Source organism: Fringilla coelebs (assembly GCF_963513975.1).
Source record: "Fringilla coelebs genome assembly, contig: SCAFFOLD_212, whole genome shotgun sequence".
NCBI lineage: Eukaryota > Metazoa > Chordata > Aves > Passeriformes > Fringillidae > Fringilla > Fringilla coelebs.
Genome location: NW_028167229.1, coordinates 41223 through 64952, shown reverse-complemented (window position 1 = coordinate 64952; position 23730 = coordinate 41223). Strand labels below are relative to the sequence as shown.

The 23730-nt window shown below is 59.2% G+C and overlaps 1 protein-coding gene across 1 annotated transcript in view; it reads left to right on the top strand.

Annotated features, from left to right (window-relative positions):
- ADCY3 (adenylate cyclase 3) overlaps positions 1-23730 on the top strand; it is a gene marked incomplete at its 5' end in the record, with an annotated part of 72702 nt that overhangs the window by 22014 nt on the left and 26958 nt on the right. The window contains 9 exons of the mRNA XM_084227591.1: positions 1550-1661; positions 1901-2028; positions 4953-5111; positions 5183-5345; positions 10717-10854; positions 17729-17871; positions 21396-21557; positions 21650-21737; positions 21817-21933. Of these exons, the coding sequence (XP_084083717.1) occupies positions 1550-1661; positions 1901-2028; positions 4953-5111; positions 5183-5345; positions 10717-10854; positions 17729-17871; positions 21396-21557; positions 21650-21737; positions 21817-21933 (1210 nt within the window). The remainder of the gene's footprint in view (positions 1-1549; positions 1662-1900; positions 2029-4952; positions 5112-5182; positions 5346-10716; positions 10855-17728; positions 17872-21395; positions 21558-21649; positions 21738-21816; positions 21934-23730) is intronic.

The following is a 23730-nucleotide window of genomic DNA, read 5'->3' as shown; positions in this document are numbered from 1 at the left end:
GGAAAATTCGTGGGAATTCCCAAAATTCCCCCATTCCACACAGAAAACATTCCCAGAAAAACGGCGGGAATTCCCCAAATTCCCCCATTCCACACAGAAATCTCCCAGGAAAACGGGTGGGAATTCCCAAAATTCCCAAATTCTGTGTGGAAAACATTCCCGGGAAATTCCCCAAATCCCCCAAAATCCGGCCGCCTTTCCGTGCGGAAAACGCTGCCGGGAAAAGGGGCGGGAATTCCTGAAATTTCCAAAATCCTGTGGGGAAAACGTTGCAAAAGTGGTGGGAGTTCCCAAAATTCCAGCTTGGAAAAGGTTCCTGGAAAATCAGTAGGAATTCCCAAAATTTACCCATTCTGTGTGGAAAACATTCCCGGAAAAACGGTGGGAATTCCGAAAATTCCCCCATTCCACACAGAAAACATTCCCAGAAAACTGGTGGGAATTCCCCAAAATTCCCCCGTGGTGCCCAGAAAATATTCCTGGAAAAATGGTGGGGATTCCCCAAAATTCCCCCATTCCACACAGAAAACATTCCCAGAAAACCGGTGGGAATTCCCCAAAATTCCCCCATGGTGCCCAGAAAATATTCCTGGAAAAATGGCAGGAAATTCCCAAAATTCCCCCATTCCACACAGAAAATATTCCTGGAAAAGCGGTGGGAATTCCCAAAATTCCCTCCTGTTCTGTGCAGAAAACTCCCAGGAAAACGGGTGGGAATTCCCAAAATTCCCCAATTCTGTGTGGAAAACATTCCTGGAAAACCAGTGGGAATTCCCCAAAATTCCCCTGTGGTGCCCAGAAAACATTATTGGAAAAATGGTGAGAATTCCCAAGATTCCCTCATTCCACACAGAAAACATTCCCAGAAAAATGGCAGGAATTCCCAAAATTCTCTCCTGTTCTGTCCAGAGAACATCCCAGGAAAACGGGTGGGAATTCCCCAAATTCCCCAATTCTGTGTGGAAAACATTCCTGGAAAACCAGTGGGAATTCCCCAGAATTCCCCCATTCCACACAGAAAACATTTTTGCCTCCACTCCATCCAGGATTCTTTTGGGATAACGGGAATGAAGAAATTGGGATTGAGTTTGCATCCCCACATCCCAGATTTTTTTTTTTTGGGAAAACGGGAATGAGGAAGTCAAGATTGAGTTTGTATCCCCTCATCCAGGATCGTTCATTTTCTGGGAAAACGGGAATGAGGAAACTGGGATTGAGTTTGTATCCCCACATCCCAGATTTTTTTTTTTTTGGGAAAACGGGAATGAGGAAATTGGGATTGAGTTTCTATCCCCACATCCCTGATTTTTTTTTTTTGGGAAAACGGGAATGAGGAAATTGTGTCCCAGTTTCTCTCGCCGCATCCATGATTTCTTTTTGGGGTTTTGAGTTTTTTGAGTCATTTTTCCCTTATCCTGGAATTTTTTTGGGAAATCAGGAAGCGGGGAGGTCGCGAACGAGTTGGGAAGGTGGGGATGGAGCATCCCCACATTTTCCTGGATTTGGGATTTTTAAATTTCTTTTGGGATGCGTTTTTCCCGGCCGGCAGCATCCTCTTCGCCGACATCGTGGGCTTCACGCAGCTCTCGTCCTCCTGCAGCGCCCAGGAGCTGGTCAAGCTCCTCAACGAGCTCTTCGCCCGCTTCGACAAGCTGGCCGCCGTGAGTGCCGCCCGGAATTCCCGGAATTCCCGGAATTCCCGAAAAAAAATTAAAAAATCCGGGATGGGGGCGAGGAGGTTTGGGAGGGAGAGGAGGGAAACGGAGGCGGCGCCGCGACGGTGGGAGGGGAAATGGGAATTGTGTGAGGTGGGAGTTGTGGGGAAATTCTGGGATTATCCGGGAGTTTTTGGGGAATTCTGGGATTATCCGGGAATTTTTTGGGAATTTTGGGTTGTCAGAGGCATCACCAGCTGCGGATCAAGATCCTGGGGGATTGCTACTACTGCATCTGCGGGCTGCCGGAATTCCGGGAGGATCACGCGGCGTGCTCCATCCGGATGGGGCTGGCCATGGTGGAGGCCATCGCGTAAGGGAAGCGGGAATTTGGGAATTTGGGATTTGGGATTTGGGAATTGGGATTTGGGGATTTGGGGATTTGGGGTTGGGGATTGGGATTGGGAATGGGAATGGGGATGGGGGATTGGGAATGGGGATTGGGGATTGGGGATTGGAGATTTGGGAATGGGGATTTGGGTTTGGGAATTGGGGATTGGGAATTGGGGATTGGGGATCGGGAATTTGGGGTTGGGGATTGGGGATTTGGGAATGGGGATTTGGGGTTGGGAATTGAGGATTGGGAATTGGGGATTTGGGGATTTGGGGTTGGGAATTGGGGATTGGGAATTGGGATCGGGATTTGGGAATTGGGCATTGGGGATTGGGGGTTGGGATTGGGAGATGGGTATTGGGGATTGGGGATTGGGAATTGGGAATGGGGATTGGGGATTGGGGATTGGGAATTGGGAATTGGGGATTGGGGATTGGGGATTGGGAATTGGGAATGGGGATTGGGGATTGGGGATTGGGAATTGGGAATTGGGGATTGGGGATTGGGAATTGGGAATTGGGGATTGGGGATTGGGGATTGGGGATTGGGAATTGGGGACTGGAAATGGGGATTGGGATTTGGGAATTGGGCATTGGGGATTGGGGATTGGGAATTGGGAATTGGGGATTGGGAATTGGGAATTGGGGATTGGGGATTGCGGAATGGGATTGGGGATTGGGGATTGGGGATTGGGGATTGGGGATTGGGGATTGGGGATTGGGAATTGGGGATTGGGAATTGGGGATTGGGAATTGGGGATTAGGGATAGGGGATTGGGAATTGGGGATGGGGAATTGGGGATTGGGAATTGGGGATTGGGGATTGGGGATTGGGAATTGGGGATTGGGGATTGGGAATTGGGGACTGGGGATTGGGAATTGGGAATTGGGAATTGGGGATTGGGGATTGGGGATTGGGGATTGGGGATTGGGATTGGGGATTGGGGATTGGGGATTGGGTATTGGGAATTGGGGAATGGGAATTGGGATTGGGAATTGGGATTGGGAAACGGGGATTGGGAATTGGGGATTGGGAATTGGGGATTGGGATTGGGAATGGGGATTGGGGATTGGGGATTGGGGATCGGGGAATTTCGGATTGGGAATTTGGAATTGGGGATTTGGGAATGGGGATTGGGAATTGGGGATTGGGGATTGGGGATTGGGGATTGGGGATTGGGGATTGGGGATTTGGGATTTGGGAATGGGGATTGGGGATTGGGAATTGGGGATTGGGGATTGGGGATTTGGGATGGGATTGGGGATTGGGGATTGGGGATTGGGGATGGGGATTGGGGATTGGGGATTGGGGATTGGGGATTGGGAATTGGGGATGGGGATTGGGGATTGGGGATTGGGGATTGGGGATTGGGAATTGGGGATGGGGATTGGGGATGGGGATGGGAATGGAATTGGGGATGGGAATGGAAACGGGGATGGGAATGGGAATGGGAATGGGAATTGGGATGGGAATTGGGATGGGATGGGATGGCAATGGAGATGGGAATCGGGATTGGGGAGGATTGTTGATGATGGGGGCCGGGTTGTGCCGAGTCCACATTCCCTGCGGATTGTCTGCGTTCCCCATGGATACTCCGCATTCCGTGCTGGTTTTCCCATGGCCATTCCCCATTCCCCATTGCCATTCCCAGTTCCCTGTGGCCATTTCCCCATTCCCCATGGCCATTCCCAGTTCCCTGTGGCCATTTCCCCATTCCCCATGGCCATTCCCCATTCCCTGTGGCCATTCCCAGTTCCCTGTGGCCATTCCCCAGTTCCCTGTGGCCATTCCCCATTCCCCATTGCCATTCCCAGTTCCCTGTGGCCATTCCCAGTTCCCTGTGGCCATTCCCCATTCCCCATTGCCATTCCCAGTTCCCTGTGGCCATTCCCAGTTCCCTGTGGCCATTCCCCAGTGCCCATGGCCATCCCCATTCCCCATTCCCAGTCCCCACGGCCATTCCCACTCATGGTGTCCCCATGTCCCCATGTCCCCATGTCCCCGTGTCCCCGTGTCCCAGCTCGGTGCGGGAGCGGACGCGCACGGCCGTGGACATTCCCTGTCCCCATTCCCAGTGTCCCCATTCCCTGTCCCCATGTCCCCATTCCCTGTCCCCATGGCCATTCCCCATTCCCTGTCCCCATATCCCCACGTCCCCATGTCCCCATGTCCCCATGTCCCAGCTCGGTGCGGGAGCGGACGCGCACCGCCGTGGACATTCCCTGTCCCCATGTCCCCATGTCCCCATGTCCCCATGTCCCCATGTCCCCATGTCCCCGTGTCCCAGCTCGGTGCGGGAGCGGACGCGCACCGCCGTGGACATTCCCTGTCCCCATTCCTCATTCCCTGTCCCCATTCCCCATGTCCCCATGTCCCCATGTCCCCATGTCCCAGCTCGGTGCGGGAGCGGACGCACACCGCCGTGGACATTCCCTGTCCCCATTCCCGATGTCCCCATGTCCACCCCGGTGTCCCCGTGTCCCAGCTCGGTGCGGGAGCGGACGCACACCGCCGTGGACATTCCCGGTGTCCCCATGTCCCCATGTCCCCATGTCCCCATGTCCCCATGTCCCAGCTCGGTGCGGGAGCGGACGCACACCGCCGTGGACATTCCCTGTCCCCATGTCCCCATGTCCCCATGTCCCCATGTCCCAGCTCGGTGCGGGAGCGGACGCACACCGCCGTGGACATTCCCTGTCCCCATGTCCCCATGGTCACCCTGGTGTCCCCGTGTCCCAGCTCGGTGCGGGAGCGGACGCACACCGCCGTGGACATTCCCTGTCCCCATGTCCCCATGTCCCCATGTCCCCATGTCCCAGCTCGGTGCGGGAGCGGACGCACACCGCCGTGGACATTCCCTGTCCCCATGTCCCCATGGTCACCCCGGTGTCCCCATGTCCCAGCTCGGTGCGGGAGCGCACTCACACCGCCGTGGACATGCGCGTGGGCGTGCACAGCGGCGCCGTGCTGGGCGGCGTGCTGGGCCAGAAGCGCTGGCAGTACGACGTCTGGTCCACCGACGTCACCGTGGCCAACAAGATGGAGGCGGGTGGCATCCCCGGGTGAGTGTCCCCGTCACGGGGGGGTGGTGACAGTGACGGTGACACCGTGGTGACGGCGGTGGCCGCGGCAGGCGCGTGCACATCTCGCAGAGCACCGTGGACTGCCTGAAGGGAGAGTTCGAGGTGGAGCCGGGCGAGGGCGGCTCCCGCTGCGACTACCTGAGGGACAAGGGCATTGTCACCTACCTGGTGGTGGTCCCCAAGCAGGGCCTGCGGCACGGCGTCAACGGCGTGGTGAGTGGCACCCCTGGGGACAGTGGGGACATGGGGGTGGGGACATTGACATTGTGTCAATGTGTGGTGAGTGGCACCCCTGCGGACAGTGGTGGGGACAGAGTTGGGGACGCTGGGGACATGGGTTTGGGGACACTGTCACTGATTGGGTCAATGGTGTGGTGAGTGGCACCCATGGGGACACTAGGGACATGGGTGTGGGGGCGTTGACATTGTGTCAATGGTGTGGTGAGTGGCACCAATGGGGACAGTGGTGGGGACAGTGGGGACAGGGGTGTGGGGACACTGTCACTGATTGTGTCAATGTGTGGTGAGTGGCACCCCTGGGGACAGTGATGGGGACACTGAGGGGACACTGGGGACATTGGTGTGGGGACACTGTCACTGATTGGGTCAATGGTGTGGTGAGTGGCACCCCTGGGGACAGTGGTGGCGACATTGGGGACATGGGTGTGGGGAGGTTGACGTTGTGTCAACGGTGTGGTGAGTGGCACCAATGGGGACAGTGGGGACACTGAGGGGACAGGGCTGTGGGGACACTGACATTGATTGTGTCAATGTGTGGTGAGTGGCACCAATGGGGACAGTGGGGACACTGAGGGGACACTGAGGGGACATGGGTGTGGGGACGTTGACGTTGTGTCAATGGTGTGGTGAGTGGCACCAATGGGGACAGTGGTGGGGACGTTGGGGACATGGCTGTGGGGACATTGACATTGTGTCAATGTGTGGTGAGTGGCACCAATGGGTACAGTGGTGGGGACAGTGGTGGGGACAGTGGTGGGGACAGTGGTGGGGACGCTGGGGACAGGGGTGTGGGGACATTGACATTGATTGTGTCAATGTGTGGTGAGTGGCACCAATGGGGACAGTGGGGACACTGGGGACATGGGTGTGGGGACGTTGACGTTGTGTCAATGTGTGGTGAGTGGCCCCCCTGTGGACAGTGATGGGGACACTGAGGGGACACTGGGGACATTGGTGTGGGGACACTGTCACTGATTGTGTCAATGTGTGGTGAGTGGCACCAATGGGGACAGTGGGGACACTGGGGACATGGGTGTGGGGACGTTGACGTTGTGTCAATGTGTGGTGAGTGGCCCCCCTGTGGACAGTGATGGGGACAGTGGTGGGGACACTGGGGACATAGGTTTGGGGACACTGTCACTGATTGTGTCAATGTGTGGTGAGTGGCACCAATGGGGACAGTGGTGGGGACACTGAGGAGATGCTGGGGACAGGGGTGTGGGGACGTTGACGTTGTGTCAATGGTGGGGTGAGTGGCACCAATGGGGACAGTGATGGGGACAGTGGTGGGGACACTGGGGACATGGGTGTGGGGGCGTTGACATTGATTGTGTCAATGTGTGGTGAGTGGCACCAATGGGGACAGTGGTGGGGACATTGGGGACATGGGTGTGGGGGCGTTGACATTGCGTCAACGGCGTGGTGAGTGGCACCCCTGGGGACAGTGGGGACACTGAGGGGACATGGGTGTGGGGACGTTGACATTGATTGTGTCAATGTGTGGTGAGTGGCACCAATGGGGACAGTGGGGACACTGGGGACATGGGTGTGGGGACGTTGACATTGATTGTGTCAATGTGTGGTGAGTGGCACCAATGGGGACACTGAGGGGACATTGGGGACATGGGTGTGGGGACATTGACATTGTGTCAATGGTGTGGTGAGTGGCACCAATGGGGACAGTGGTGGGGACAGTGGGGACATGGGTGTGGGGGTGTTGACATTGTGTCAATGTGTGGTGAGTGACAGTGGTGGGGACAGTGGGGACACTGAGGGGACATGGGTGTGGGGACGTTGACGTTGTGTGAATGTGTGGTGAGTGACAGTGGTGGGGACAGTGGGGACATTGAGGGGGACAGTGGTGACATGGGTGTGGGGACATCCAGGGTGACCACATGCCACCACAGACATGTCACTGACATTGCCGCACAGCATGGTGGGTGACACTGGTGACACTGGTGACATGGTGACACCCCCTCGCCCTGTCCCCCAGAAGCTGTCCCTGACCTTGTCCCATGGCATGATGGGTGACACTGGTGACACTGGTGACATTGGTGACACTGGTGATGCAGTGACACAGGTGACACTGGTGACATGGTGACACTGTTGACACCCCCCTTGCCCTGTCCCCCCAGAAGCTGTCCCTGACCTCGTCCCACGGCACAATGGGTGACACAGTGACACGGTGACATTGATGACCCTGGTGACCCTGCTGACCCCGGTGACACAGTGACACTGGTGACACGGTGACACTGGTGACCCTGGTGACACTGCCCTGTCATCCCCCAGAAGCTGTCCCTGACCTCGTCCAACAGCACGATGGGTGACACAGTGACACGGTGACACTGCTGACCCTGGTGACACTGGTGACATTGGTGACGCTGCTGACATTGGTGACACGGTGACACCCCCCTTGCCCTGTCCCCCCAGAAGCTGTCCCTGACCTCGTCCCACGGCACAATGGGTGACACTGATGACATTGGTGACCCTGCTGACATTGGTGACACGGTGACACCCCCCTTGCCCTGTCCCCCCAGAAGCTGTCCCTGACCTCGTCCCACAGCACGATGGGTGACATGGTGAAACTGGTGACACTGTTGACATTGGTGACACTGGTGACATTGGTGACATGGTGACACTGATGACATTGGTGACACTGGTGACACAGTGACCCTGGTGACACTGGTGACACTGGTGACACGGTGACACTGGTGACACTGGTGACATGGCGACACAGTGACCCTGGTGACACAGGTGACACCCCCCTTGCCCTGTCCCCCCCCCCAGAAGCTGTCCCTTACCTCGTCCCACGGCCTGATGGGTGACACAGTGACCCTGGTGACACCGGTGACATTGGTGACATTGGTGACCCTGGTGACACTGCTGACCCTGGTGACATTGGTGACACCCCCTGTCCCCCCCCAGAAGCTGTCCCTGACCTCGTCCCATGGCACGATGGGCGACATTGGTGACATTGGTGACATTGGTGGCACTGGTGACATTGGTGACACTGGTGACATTGGTGACACGGTGACACAGTGACACAGTGACACCCCCTGTCCCCCCCCAGAAGCTGTCCCTGACCTCGTCCCACGGCATGATGGGTGACGCTGGTGACATGGTGACATTGGTGACACTGGTGACACCGGTGACACAGTGACACCCCCTGTCCCCCCAGAAGCTGTCCCTGACCTCGTCCCACGGCACGATGGGTGACATTGGTGACACTGGTGACACTGGTGACACAGTGACACCCCCTGTGTCCCCCCCCAGAAGCTGTCCCTGACCTCGTCCCACGCCATGATGGGTAACACTGGTGACACTGGTGACACAGTGACCCTGGTGACACAGTGACACCCCCTCTGTCCCTCCAGAAGCTGTCCCTGACCTCGTCCCACGGCACGATGGGTGACACTGGTGACATTGGTGATCCTGGTGACCCTGGTGACACTGGTGACATTGGTGATCCTGGTGACCCTGGTGACACAGTGACACGGTGACACAGTGACACAGTGACACCCCCCTTGTCCTGTCCCCCCCCAGAAGCTGTCACTGACCTCATCCGACGGCACGATGGGTGACACTGGTGACATTGGTGACACTGTGACACTGGTGACATGGTGACACTGGTGACATTGCCCTGTCCCCCCCAGAAGCTGTCCCTGACCTCATCCCACGCCATGATGGGTGACATTGGTGACACAGTGACAGTGACATGGTGACACCCCCCTTGTCCTGTCCCCCCCCAGAAGCTGTCCCTGACCTCGTCCCCCGGCACGATGGGTGACACTGGTGACACAGTGACCCTGGTGACCCTGGTGACATTGGTGATATTGGTGACACAGTGACCCTGGTGACACAGTGTCACCCCCTGTGTCCCCGCCCAGAAGCTGTCCCTGACCTCGTCCCACGCCATGATGGGTGACATTGGTGACATGGTGACACTGGTGACATTGGTGACATTGGTGACACTGGTGACATGGTGACCCTGGTGACACTGGTGACACTGGTGACATTGGTGACCCTGGTGACATGGTGACACTGGTGACATTGGTGACACTGCTGACCCTGGTGACACCGGTGACACAGTGACACTGCCCTGTCCCCCCCCAGAAGCTGTCCCTGACCTCGTCCCACAGCATGATGGGTGACATTGGTGACACGGTGACACAGTGACACAGTGACACCCCTGTCCCCCCAGAAGCCGTCCCTGACCTCGTCCCACAGCACGATGGGTGACAGAGTGACACAGTGACCCTGGTGACACAGTGACACCCTTGTCCCCCCCCAGAAGCCGTCCCTGACCTTGTCCCACGGCATGATGGGTGACATTGGTGACACGGTGACACAGTGACATTGATGACACTGGTGACCCTGGTGACCCTGGTGACACAGTGACATTGGTGACACTGCCCTGTCCCCCCCCAGAAGCTGTCCCTGACCTCGTCCCACGGCATGATGGGTGACATTGGTGACACGGTGACACAGTGACACAGTGACACCCCTGTCCCCCCCCAGAAGCTGTCCCTGACCTCGTCCCATGGCATGATGGGTGACACAGTGACATTGGTGACACAGTGACCCTGGTGACACAGTGACATTGGTGACACAGTGACACTGGTGACACAGTGACACCCCTGTCCCCTGTCCCCCCAGAAGCTGTCCCTGACCTCGTCCCACGCCGTGATGGGTGACATTGGTGACACTGGTGACATTGGTGACACAGTGACACCCCTGTCCCCCCCAGAAGCTGTCCCTGACCTCGTCCCATGGCACGATGGGTGACACAGTGACACGGTGACACAGTGACCCTGGTGACACAGTGACATTGGTGACACTGGTGACACAGTGACCCTGGTGACCCTGGTGACACTGTGACACCCCCTGTCCCCCCAGAAGCTGTCCCTGACCTTGTCCCACAGCACGATGTGTGACACAGTGACATTGGTGACATGGTGACCCTGGTGACACTGGTGACACTGGTGACACCCCTGTCCCCCCAGAAGCTGTCCCTGACCTCGTCCCATGGCATGATGGGTGACATTGGTGACACTGGTGACACAGTGACCCTGGTGACACTGGTGACATTGGTGACACAGTGACAGTGACACTGGTGACACCCCTGTCCCCCTGTCCCCCCCAGAAGCTGTCCCTGACCTCGTCCCACGCTGTGATGGGTAACACTGGTGACACTGGTGACACCGGTGACACAGTGACACCCCCCCTGTCCCCCCCAGAAGCTGTCCCTGACCTCGTCCCACGCCGTGATGGGTAACACTGGTGACACTGGTGACATTGGTGACACAGTGACACCGGTGACACAGTGACACCCCTGTCCCCCCAGAAGCTGTCCCTGACCTCGTCCCACGCCGTGTCCCCTCCCGCTGTCACCCCCAACGGTGGCCTCAGCCCGGAGCCCCCCGAGGACGCCGAGCGCGGCCGCAGCAGCTCCGCCGAGCCGGACGACGACGACGACACCGAGGTACCGCCGCTGTCCCCAGAGTGTCACCGGGCTGTCACCGGGGTGTCACCTCCCCTTGGTGTCCCCAGGGTGTCCCCAGGGTGTCCCCAGGGTGTCCCCTCGGTGTCACCAGGGTGTCACCGGGGTGTCCCCGTGGTGTCCCTGGGCTGTCCTCTCCCCGTGGTGTCCCCAGGATGTCCCCAGGCTGTCCCCAGGGTGTCACCGGGGTGTCCCCTCCCCTCGGTGTCCCCAGGGTGTCCCCAGGGTCTCCTTGAGTTGTCCCCAGGGTGTCCCGAGACTGTCCCCAGGGTGTCCCCTCGGTGTCCCCTCAGTGTCCCCAGGGTGTCCCCATGGTGTCCCTGGGCTGTCCCCTCCTCTGGGTGTCCCCAGAGTGTCCCCAGGCTGTCCATGGGCTGTCCCCTCCCCGTGGTGTCCCCAGGATGTCCCCAGGGTATCCCTGCCATGTCCCTTTGGTGTCCCCTCGGTGTCCCCAGGCTGTCCCCAGGGTGTCACCGGGGTGTCACCGGGGTGTCCCTGGGCTGTCCCCTCCCCAGGGTGTCCCCAGGGTGTCCCCAAACTGTCCCCAGAGTGTCCCCAGGGTGTCCCCAGGCTGTCCATGGGCTGTCCCCTCCCCAGAGTGTCCCCAGGATGTCCCCTCGGTGTCCCCAGGCTCCCTACCCGTCCTTCCCAAACCTGTGGTGCTGGCTGCGGTACCCACAGCTGTCCCCTCCGTGTCCCCACGGTGTCCCCGTGGTGTCCCTGGGCTGTCCCCTCCCCAGGGTGTCCCCAGGGAGTCCCCAGGGTGTCCCCAGGGTGTCCCCTCCCCGTGGTGTCCCCAGGGTGTCCCCAGGGTGTTCCCAGGGTGTCACCGGGGTGTCCCCAGGGTGTCACCAGGGTGTCCCCTCCCCTTGGTGTCCCTGCTGTGTCCCCATGGTGTCCCTGCTGTGTCCCCAGGGTGTCCCCTCTGTGTCCCCAGGGTGTCCCCAGAGTGTCCCCAGGCTGTCACCGGGGTGTCCCCTCCCCTGGGTGTCCCCAGAGGGTCCCCACGGTGTCCCCAGGCTGTCCCCAGGCTGTCCCCAGGGTGTCACCGGGGTGTCCCCTCCCCTTGGTGTCCCCAGGGTGTCCCCAGAGTGTCCCCTCTGTGTCCCCAGAGTGTCACCGGGGTGTCCCTGGGGTGTCCCTGGGCTGTCACCGGGGTGTCCCCAGGCTGTCCCCACGGTGTCACCGGGGTGTCCCCTCCCCTTGCTGTCCCTGCTGTGTCCCCAGGGTGTCCCCGGGGTGTCCCCAGGCTGTCCCCACGGTGTCCCCAGGGTGTCCCCTCGGTGTCACCGGGGTGTCACCGGGGTGTCCCCGTGGTGTCCCTGGGCTGTCCTCTCCCCGTGGTGTCCCCAGGATGTCCCCAGGCTGTCCCCAGGGTGTCACCGGGGTGTCCCCTCCCCTTGGTGTCCCCAGGGTGTCCCCAGGGTGTCCCCTCGGTGTCCCCAGGGTGTCCCCAGGGTCTCCTTGAGTTGTCCCCAGGGTGTCCCGAGACTGTCCCCAGGGTGTCCTCTCGGTGTCCCCTCAGTGTCCCCAGGGTGTCCCCATGGTGTCCCTGGGCTGTCCCCTCTCTGTGGTGTCCCCGGGGTGTCCTTGAGTTGTCCCCAGGGTGTCCCCTCCCCATGGTGTCCCCAGGCTGTCCCAGAGCTTTCTGAACGGTGTCCTGGCAGTGTCCCCTCGGTGTCCCCAGGGTGTCCCCTGGGTGTCCCCTGGGTGTCCCCTGGGTGTCCCCTCCCCTTGCTGTCCCCAGTGTGTCCCCAGGGTGTCCCTAGCCTGTCCCCAGGGTGTCCCTTGGTGTCCCCTCCCCGTGGTGTCCCCAGGATGTCCCTGGGCTGTCCTGGCAGTGTCCCCAGGGTGTCCCCTCCCTGTGGTGTCCCCAGAGTGTCCCCAGGGTGTCCCCAGGGTGTCTCCAAGGTGTCCCCGTGGTGTCCCCAGGGTGTCCCCTCAGTGTCCCCAGGGTGCCCCTGGGTGTCCCCAGAGGGTCCCCACGGTGTCCCCAGGCTGTCCCCAGGCTGTCCCCAGGGTGTCACCGGGGTGTCCCCTCGGTGTCCTCAGGGTGTTCCCAGGGTGTCCCTGGGTGTCCCCTCCCCAGGGTGGCCCCAGGGTGTCCCCAGGGTGTTCCCAGGGTGTTCCCAGGGTGTCCGCAGGGTGTCCCCTCCCCGTGGTGTCCCCAGGGTGTCCCCTCGGTGTCCCCTCAGTGTCCCCAGGGTGTCCCCAGTGTATCCCTGCTGTGTCCCCTCAGGGTCCCCATGCTGTCTCCAGGGTGTCCCCAGGGTATCCCTGCCATGTCCCTTTGGTGTCCCCTCGGTATCCCCACAGTGTCCCCAGGATGTCCCTAGCCTGTCCCCAGGGTGTCCCCAGGGTGTCCCCTTGGTGGCCCCACAGTGTCCCCAGGGTGTCCCCTCGGTGTCCCTACGGTGTCCCTAGGATGTCCCCAGGGTGTCCCCAGTGTGTCCCCATGGTGTCCCCAGGGTGTCCCTGCCATGTCCCTGTATTGTCCCCGGGGTGTCCGCAGGCTGTCACCAGGGTGTCCCTTGGTGTCCCCAGGGTGTCCCCAGGGTGTCCCCTCTGTGTCCCCAGGGTGTCCCCTCGGTGTCCCCTCGGTGTCCCCAGGTCCCCAACCCGTCCTTCCCCAACCCCCGTCGGCGGCTGCGGCTGCGGGACCTGGCCGAGCGCGTGGTGTTCCCAGGCTGTCCCTGTGTCCCCGTGGTGTCCCCAGCGTGTCCCTGGCCTGTCCTGGCAGTGTCCCCAGCGTGTCCCCAGGGTGTCCCCTCGGTGTCCCCTCGGTGTCCCCAGGTCCCCAACCCGTCCTTCCCAAACCCGCGGCGGCGGCTGCGGCTGCGGGACCTGGCCGAGCGTGTGGTGTCCCCAGGCTGGCCCTGTGTCCCCAGGGTGTCCCCAGCGTGTCCCTGGCCTGTCCTGGCAGTGTCCCCAGGGTGTCCCCAGGGTGTCCCCAGGGTGTCCCCTCGGTGTCCCCAGGTCCCCAACCCGTCCTTCCCGAACCCCCGTCGGCGGCTGCGGCTGCGGGACCTGGCCGAGCGCGTGGTGTCCCCAGGCTGTCCCTGTGCTGTCCCCTCCCCGTGATGTCCCCAGGGTGTCCCCTTGGTGTCCCCTCGGTGTCCCCAGGTCCCCAACCCGTCCTTCCCAAACCCCCGTCGGCGGCTGCGGCTGCGGGACCTGGCCGAGCGCGTGGTGTTCCCAGGCTGTCCCTGTGTCCCCAGACTGTCCCTGGGCTGTCCCTGTGTCCCTGGCCTGTCCTGGCAGTGTCCCCAGGGTGTCCCCAGGGTGTCCCCTCGGTGTCCCCAGGTCCCCAACCCGTCGTTCCCGAATCCCCGTCGGCGGCTGCGGCTGCGGGACCTGGCCGAGCGCGTGGTGTCCCCAGGCTGGCCCTGTGTCCCCAGGCTGTCCCTGGGCTGTCCTGGCAGTGTCCCCAGGGTGTCCCTGTGTCCCCAGGCTGTCCTGGCAGTGTCCTGGCAGTGTCCCCAGGGTGTCCCCTCGGTGTCCCCAGGTCCCCAACCCGTCGTTCCCCAACCCCCGTCGGCGGCTGCGGCTGCGGGACCTGGCCGAGCGCGTGGTGTCCCCAGGCTGTCCCTCTGTCCCCATGATGTCCCCAGGCTGTCCCTGGCCTGTCCTGGCAGTGTCCCCAGGGTGTCCCCAGGGTGTCCCCTTGGTGTCCCCAGGTCCCCAACCCATCCTTCCCCAACCCCCGTCGGCGGCTGCGGCTGCAGGACCTGGCCGAGCGCGTGGTGTCCCCAGGCTGTCCCTGTGTCCCTGGGCTGTCCTGGGCTGTCCTGGCAGTGTCCCCAGGGTGTCCCCTCGGTGTCCCCAGGTCCCCAACCCGTCCTTCCCGAACCCCCGTCGGCGGCTGCGGCTGCGGGACCTGGCCGAGCGCGTGGTGTCCCCAGGCTGTCCCTGTGTCCCCAGACTGTCCCTGTGTCCCCTGGCTGTCCCTGTGTCCCCGGGCTGTCCCTGTGTCCCCAGGCTGTCCCTGTGTCCCTGGCCTGTCCTGGCAGTGTCCTGGCAGTGTCCCCAGGGTGTCCCCAGGGTGTCCCCTCGGTGTCCCCAGGTCCCCAACCCATCCTTCCTCAACCCCCGTCGGCGGCTGTGGCTGCGGGACCTGGCCGAGCGCGTGGTGTCCCCAGGCTGTCCCTGTGTCCCCAGGCTGTCCCTGGGCTGTCCTGGCAGTGTCCCCTCGGTGTCCCCTCGGTGTCCCCTCGGTGTCCCCAGGTCCCCAACCCGTCCTTCCCCAACCCCCGTCGGCGGCTGCGGCTGCGGGACCTGGCCGAGCGCGTGGTGTCCCCAGGCTGTCCCTGGGCTGTCCTGGCAGTGTCCCCTGGGTGTCCTGGCAGTGTCCCCAGGCTGTCCCTGTGTCCCCAGGCTGTCCCCAGGCTGTCCCCAGGCTGTCCCCAGGCTGTCCCTGGGCTGTCCTGGCAGTGTCCCCAGGGTGTCCCCTCGGTGTCCCCAGGTCCCCAACCCGTCCTTCCCCAACCCCCGTCGGCGGCTGCGGCTGCGGGACCTGGCCGAGCGCGTGGTGTCCCTGGGCTGTCCCCTCCCCGTGGTGTCCCCAGGGTGTCCCCAGGGTGTCCCCAGGGTGTCCCCTCGGTGTCCCCTCGGTGTCCCCAGGTCCCCAACCTTTCGTTCCCGAACTCCCGTCGGCGGCTGCGGCTGCGGGACCTGGCCGAGCGCGTGGTGTCCCCAGGCTGTCCCTGTGTCCCCAGGCTGTCCCTGTGTCCCCAGGCTGTCCCTGGGCTGTCCTGGCAGTGTCCCCAGGGTGTCCCCTCGGTGTCCCCAGGTCCCCAACCCGTCCTTCCCCAACCCCCGTCGGCGGCTGCGGCTGCGGGACCTGGCCGAGCGCGTGGTGTCCCCAGGCTGTCCCTGTGTCCCCAGGCTGTCCCTGTGTCCCCAGGGTGTCCCTGTGTCCCTGGGTGTCCCTGGCCTGTCCTGGCAGTGTCCCCAGGGTGTCCCCAGGGTGTCCCCTCGGTGTCCCCAGGTCCCCAACCCGTCCTTCCCAAACCCCCGTCGGCGGCTGCGGCTGCGGGACCTGGCTGAGCGCGTGGTGTCCCCAGGCTGTCCCTCTGTCCCCATGATGTCCCCAGGCTGTCCCTGGCCTGTCCTGGCAGTGTCCCCAGGGTGTCCCCAGGGTGTCCCCTTGGTGTCCCCAGGTCCCCAACCCATCCTTCCCCAACCCCCGTCGGCGGCTGCGGCTGCGGGATCTGGCCGAGCGCGTGGTGTCCCCAGGCTGTCCCTGTGTCCCTGGGCTGTCCCTGGGCTGTCCTGGCAGTGTCCCCAGGTGTCCCCTCGGTGTCCCCAGGTCCCCAACCCGTCGTTCCCAAACCCCCGTCGGCGGCTGCGGCTGCGGGACATGGCCGAGCGTGTGGTGTCCCCAGGCTGGCCCTGTGTCCCCAGGCTGTCCCTGGGCTGTCCTGGCAGTGTCCCCAGGGTGTCCCTGTGTCCCCAGGCTGTCCCTGGGCTGTCCTGGCAGTGTCCCCAGGTGTCCCCTCGGTGTCCCCAGGTCCCCAACCCGTCGTTCCCAAACCCCCGTCGGCGGCTGCGGCTGCGGGACCTGGCCGAGCGCGTGGTGTCCCCAGGCTGTCCCTGTGTCCCCGTGGTGTCCCTGGGCTGTCCTGGCAGTGTCCCCAGGGTGTCCCCAGGCTGTCCCCAGGCTGTCCTGGCAGTGTCCCCAGGGTGTCCCCTCGGTGTCCCCAGGTCCCCAACCCGTCCTTCCCGAACCCCCGTCGGCGGCTGCGGCTGCGGGACCTGGCCGAGCGCGTGGTGTCCCCAGGCTGTCCCTGTGTCCCTGGGCTGTCCTGGGCTGTCCTGGCAGTGTCCCCAGGGTGTCCCCAGGGTGTCCCCAGGGTGTCCCCTCGGTGTCCCCAGGTCCCCAACCCATCCTTCCCCAACCCCCGTCGGTGGCTGCGGCTGCGGGATCTGGCCGAGCGCGTGGTGTCCCCAGGCTGTCCCTGTGTCCCCAGACTGTCCTGGCAGTGTCCTGGCAGTGTCCCCTCGGTGTCCCCTCGGTGTCCCCTCGGTGTCCCCAGGTCCCCAACCCGTCGTTCCCGAATCCCCGTCGGCGGCTGCGGCTGCGGGACCTGGCCGAGCGCGTGGTGTCCCCAGGGTGTCCCTGTGTCCCCAGGCTGTCCCTGTGTCCCCTCAGTGTCCCTGGGCTGTCCTGGCAGTGTCCCCAGGGTGTCCCCTCGGTGTCCCCAGGTCCCCAACCCGTCCTTCCCGAACCCCCGTCGGCGGCTGCGGCTGCGGGACCTGGCCGAGCGCGTGGTGTCCCCAGGCTGTCCCTGTGTCCCCAGACTGTCCCCAGGCTGTCCTGGCAGTGTCCCCAGGGTGTCCCCAGGCTGTCCCCTCGGTGTCCCCAGGTCCCCAACCCGTCGTTCCCGAATCCCCGTCGGCGGCTGCGGCTGCGGGACCTGGCCGAGCGTGTGGTGTCCCCAGGGTGTCCCTGTGTCCCCAGGCTGTCCCCAGGGTGTCCCCTCGGTGTCCCCTCGGTGTCCCCAGGTCCCCAACCCGTCCTTCCCGAATCCCCGTCGGCGGCTGCGGCTGCGGGACCTGGCCGAGCGCGTGGTGTCCCCAGGGTGTCCCTGTGTCCCCAGGCTGTCCCCAGACTGTCCCTGGGCTGTCCTGGCAGTGTCCCCAGGGTGTCCCCTCGGTGTCCCCAGGTCCCCAACCCGTCGTTCCCGAACCCCCGTCGGCGGCTGCGGCTGCGGGACCTGGCCGAGCGCGTGGTGTCCCCAGGCTGTCCCTGTGTCCCCAGGCTGTCCCTGTGTCCCCAGGCTGTCCCTGTCCTGTCCTGGCAGTGTCCCCAGGGTGTCCCCAGGGTGTCCCCTCGGTGTCCCCTCGGTGTCCCCAGGTCCCCAACCCGTCCTTCCCGAACCCCCGTCGGCGGCTGCGGCTGCGGGACCTGGCCGAGCGCGTGGCGGGGGCGGCGCAGAACGAGCAGGAGCTGAACCGGCTGCTGAACGAGGCCCTGCTGGAGCGGGAGAGCATCCAGGCGTGAGTGGGACGGTCCCGGGAAGCTCACGGAACGTTCTGGAAAATCCCGGATATTTCTGGGATTTCTGGAAAAAAAAGCAAAAGAAAAATCCGAAAATTCCCCCGGAATTCCCAGAAAAATCAACAGAAATCCACAAAATTCACAAGTTCCAAAACTGCCCCAAATTCACAAAGATTCGTGAGAAATTCCAAGAATTCTCCAAAAGTTTCTGAAAATTCCTGAAAATTTCAAGAATTCTCCAAATTCCTGAAAATTCACGAAAAAATCCCCCGCAAAAACCCCCAAAATTCTGGAAAATATCCAAAAATCCCTGGAAATTCCTGAAAAGACCCAAAAATCCACCAAAATTCACAAGTCTCAAAAACTCCCCCAAATTCACAAAAATTCATGAAGAATTCTCGAAAAAATCCTGAAAAATCCTGAAAAGTCCCATAATTCCTGAAAATTCAAAAAAATCACCAAAATTCTGGAAAATATCCAAAAATCCCTGGAAATTCTTGAAAGTTCCCCAAAAGTCCCAAAAATACACAAAAAATTCACAAGTAGCCAAAATTCACAAAAATTCATGAAAAATTCCAAGAATTCTCAAAAAGTTCCTGAAAATTTCTGAAAATTAAAAAAAAAATCCCAAAATCCCCCAAATTCTGGAAAATATCCAAAAATCCCCGGAAATTCTCCCAGAATTTCCCCAGAATTCCCAAAAATTCACAAGTCTCAAAAACTCCCCCAAATTCACAAAAATTCATGAAGAATTCTCAAAAAATCCTGAAAAATCCTGAAAATTCAAAAAAATCCCCCAAAATCCCTGGAAATCCCCCCAGAATTCCCCAAAAGACCCAAAAATCCACAGAAATTCACAAGTCTCAAAAACTCCCCAAAATTTATAAAAATTCACAAGAAATTCCAAGAATTCTCAAAAAAATATCCCCAAGATTCTGGAAAATATCCAAAAATCCCTGGAAATTCCTGAAAATTCCCAAAAATCCACAAAAATTCACAAGTCTCAAAAACTCCCCCAAAATTCACAAAGATTCGCGAGAAATTCCAAGAATTCTCAAAAATTCCCCAAAATTTTACAAAAAATTCCCCCAAATCCCCCCCAAATTCCCTCAAAGTTCCTCCAAAATTCTCAAAAATTCCCCCCAAAATTCCCCACAAATCCACAAAATTCCGCAAAAATTCTCAAAGAATTTCTCAAAAAATCACAAAAAAATTCCCCTAAAATTTCCCCAAAAATTCCCTCAAAATTCTCAAAAATTCTTATATTCCCCCAAAATTCTCAAAAATTTCTCAAAAATTTCCAAAAATTCCCCCAAATTTCCCCAAAATTTCCCCCAAAAATTCCCAGAAATTAAAAAAAATTCAAAAAAATCCCCCAAAACTTCCCAAAATTCTCAAGAATCCCCTCAAATTTCCCTAAAAATTCCCCCAAATTGCCCCAAAATTCCCAAAATTCCCCTAAAAAGTCCCCAAAATTCCCCCAAAATTCCAAAAAAATTCTCTAAAATTCTCCAAAATTTTCCCCAAAATTCCCTAAAAATTCTCAAAAATTCCCCGAAAATTCTCCCCAAAATTCCCCCCAAAATTCCCCAAAAATTCCGCAAAATTTCCCCCTTAATTCCCCCGAAATTCAAAAAAAATTCCAAAAAATTCCCCAAAAAATCCCCCAAAATTCTCAAAAATTCCAAAAAAATTCCCCCAAATTCCCCAAGAATTCCCCAAAAATTCCCCACAAGTCCATAACATTCCTCAAAAATTCTCAAAAGATTTCCCAAAAATCCCCCCAAATTCCCTCAAAATTCTCAAAAATTCCCCAAAAATTCCCCACAAATTCTCCAAAATTCCCCCTAAATTCCCCAGAAAATCCCCAAAACTTCCAAAAAATTTCCCAAAATTCCCCAAAAATTCCCCCCAAATCCCAAAAATTCCTCAAAAATTCCTCAAAAATTCCTCAAAAATTCCCATAAAATCCCCAAAAATTCCCCAAAAAATTCCCCCAAAAATTCCCCCAAAATTGTCAAAAATTTTCCCCAAAATCCCCCCAAAATCCCCAAAAAATTCCCTAAAAATCCCCCAAAATTCCCCCAAAATCCCCCCAAAATCCCCCCAAAATCCCCCAAAAATCCCCAAAAATCCCCAAAAATCCCCCAAAATTCCCCAAAAATTCTCCCCAAAATCCCCAAAAATTCCTCAAAAATACCCATAAAATCTCCAAAAATTCCCCAAAATCCCCCCAAAATTCCTGTAAAATCCCCCAAAATTCCCCAAAAATCCCCAAAAAATTCCCCAAAAAATCCCCAGAAAATCCCCAAAAATTCCCCAAAGTTCCTCCCCAAATCCTCAAAAATTCCCATAAAATCCAAAAAAATTCCCCCAAAAATTCCTAAAAAATCCTACAAAAATCCCCCAAAATTGTCAAAAATTTCGTCCCAAAATCCCCAGAAATTCTGAAAAATTCCCCCAAAATTCTGAAAAATTCCCCCTAAATTCCCCAGAAAATCTGCAAAAATTCCCCAAAATTCCCCCAAAATTCCCCCAAATCCCCAAAAATTCCTCAAAAATTCCCATAAAATCCCCAAAAAAATCCCCCAAAATTCCCCAAAAAATTCCTCTAAAATTCTCCCCAAAATTTCCCCCAAAATCCTCAAAAATTCCCCCCAAAATCCTCAAAAATTCAAAAAAAAATCCCCAAAAATTCCCCAAAAAATCCCCCCAAATCCCCCAAAATTGTCAAAAATTCCCCCCAAAATCCCCCCAAAATTCTCAAAAAATCCCCAAAAATTCTTTAAAAATTCCCCCTAAATTCCCCAGATAATCCCAAAAAATTCCCAAAAAATCCCCAAAAATTCCTCAAAAATTCCCATAAAATCCCAAAAATTTCCCCAAAAAATCCCCCAAAATCCCCCAAAATTCCCCCAAAATTCTCCAAAAATCCCCCAAAAATCCCAAAAAATTCCCCAAAAATTCCCCAAAAATCCCCCAAAAATCCCCCCAAATTCTCAACAATTCCCCAAAAATTAAAAAAAAATCCCCCAAAATTCTCTAAAATTCCCCAAAAATTTCCCCCAAATTCCCCCAAAATCCCCCAAAATCCTCCAAAAATCCTCAAAAATTCCCCAAAAAATCCCCAATAATTGTTAAAAACTCCCCCCAAAATCCCCCCAAAATCCCCCAAAAATCCCAAAAAATCCCCCAAAAATTCCCAAAAATCCCTGTAAAATCCCCCCAAAATCCCCCAAAATTCCCCAAAATCCCCCAAAAATTCCCGTAAAATCCCCCAAAAATCCCCAAAAATTCCCCCCAAAATCCTCCAAAATTCTGAAAAATTCCCCCAAAATTTTCCCCCAAATTCCTCAGAAATCCCCCAAAATCCTCCAAAAATCCCCAAAAATTCCCCCAAAATTCTTGTAAAATCCCAAAAAATTCCCCAAAAATCCCCCCAAATCCCCCCAAAATCCCCCAAAATCCCCCAAAATCCCCCCAAATTCCCAGAATTTTCCCCAAAATCCCATTCCCTCCCCAGGCTGAAGGGCAAGAGCACGTTCCGCCTGTCTCTGCGCTTCACCGACCCCGACATGGAGACGCGCTACTCGGTGGAGAAGGAGAAGCAGAGCGGCGCCGCCTTCAGCTGCTCCTGCGTCGTCCTCTTCTTCACCGCCCTGCTCGAGGCCGTCATCGACCCCTGGTAGGGACGGGGGACACCTCGGGGACACCCCGGGGACGCCGTGGCGGCGGTGAGGACGATTGTCACCGCGGTGTCCCCCCGGCTCCGGGCAGGTTGGTGACGAACTACGCCACGTTCGCGGCGGGCGAGGCGGCGCTGCTGGGCCTGACGCTCTGCTCCTCGGCCGCCGTCTTCCCCAGGGTGAGGAGGTGACACCGTGGGGACACCGCGGCGGCGTGTCACCTCCCCACCCAGGTGACAGTTGGCGTTGTCACCGTAGGGTTTCCCCAAGAAGCTGGTGGCGTTCTCCAGCTGGATCGACCGCACGCGCTGGGCGCGCAACGCCTGGGCCATGGCGGCCATCGGTGTCGTCACCGCCGCCGACATCGTGGACATGGTGAGGGGACATGGGGGACACCGTGGCACTGCTGGCACCTCGGGGGGAGGACACAAGGTGGTGGCCAAGGGGACACCATGGGGTGGTGGCTGTGAGGAGCAGCTCTGGTGGCCATGGCGGCCATCGGTGTTGTCACCGCCGCCGACATCGTGGACATGGTGAGGGGACAGGCGGGGACACCTCGTGTCCCCAGCTGGGGTGAGGTGACGTGGAAGGGACAGGGTGGTGGCCAGTGGGGACACCCAGGGGTGGTGGCTTTGAGGAGCAGTGCAGATATTGTAGTTCTGGTGGTCATGGCGGCCATCGGTGTCGTCACCGCCGCTGACATCGTGGACATGGTGAGGGGACAGGCGGGGACAGCGCGGCGCTGCTGGCACCTCGGAGTGGGGGTGGCGTGGAGGACACGAGGTGGTGGCCAGTGGGGACACCCAGGGGTGGTGGCTGTGAGGAGCAGCCCAGATATTGCAGCTCTGGTGGCCATGGTGGCCTCCATGTCCCCATGTCCCCAGCTCGGCTGCCATGGGGACCGTGGGGTGGTGGCTATTGGGACATCAGGGCCACCAAGGGGTGGTGGCTTCACGGAGCAGCCATACCACCCTGGTGGCCATGGTGGCCACCAGCGTGTCCCCAGGTCCCCAGCTTGGCTGCCACGGGGACCATGGGGTGGTGACATCAGGGCCACCAAGGGGTGATGGTCATTGGGACATCAGGGCCACCAAGGGGTGGTGGCTGGGAGAGCAGCGCAGATATTTCAGCTCCATCACCATGGTGGCCGTGGTGGCCACCACCGTGTCCCCATGTCCCCAGCTCGGCTGCCATTGGGACCATGGGGTGGTGACATCAGGGCCACCAAGGGGTGGTGGCTGGGAGAGCAGCCCAGATATTGCAGCTCCATCACCCTGTTGGCCATGGTGGCCACCACCGTGTCCCCATGTCCCCAGCATGGCCGCCATGGGGACCATGGGATGGTGGCCAGTGGGACATCAGGGCCACCAAGGGGTGGTGGCTTCATGGAGCAGCCAAAACACTGCAGCCACACCACCCTGGTGGCCATGGCGGCCATCGGCGTTGTCACCGCCGCCGACATCGTGGACATGGTGAGGGGACATGGGGGACACCGCGGCGCTGCTGGCACCTCGGGGTGGGTGGCATGGAGGACACGAGGTGGTGGCCAGCGGGGACACCCAGGGGTGGTGGCTGTGAGGAGCAGCTCTGGTGGCCATGGCGGCCATCGGTGTCGTCACCGCCACCGACATCGTGGACATGGTGAGGGGACACGCGGGGACACCTCGTGTCCCCAGCTGGGGTGGGGTGACATGGAAGGGACAGGGTGGTGGCCAGTGGGGACACCCAGGGATGGTGGCTGTGAGGAGAAATGCAGATATTGCAGCTCTAGTGGCCATGGTGGCCTCCATGTCCCCATGTCCCCAGCATGGCTGCCATGGGGACAGTGGGGTGGTGACATCAGGGCCACCATGGGGTGATGGCCAGTGGGACATCAGGGCCACCAAGGGGTGGTGGCCATTGGGACATCAGGGCCACCAAGGGGTGGTGGCTTCATGGAGCAGCCAAAACACTGCAGCCACACCACCCTGGTGGCCATGGCGGCCATCGGTGTCGTCACCGCCGCTGACATCGTGGACATGGTGAGGGGACATGGGGGACACCGCGGCACTGCTGGCACCTCGTGTCCCCAGCTGGGGTGAGGTGGCGTGGAAGGGACAGGGTGGTGGCCAGTGGGGACACCCAGGGGTGGTGGCTGTGAGGAGAAACGCAGATATTGCAGCTCTGGTGGCC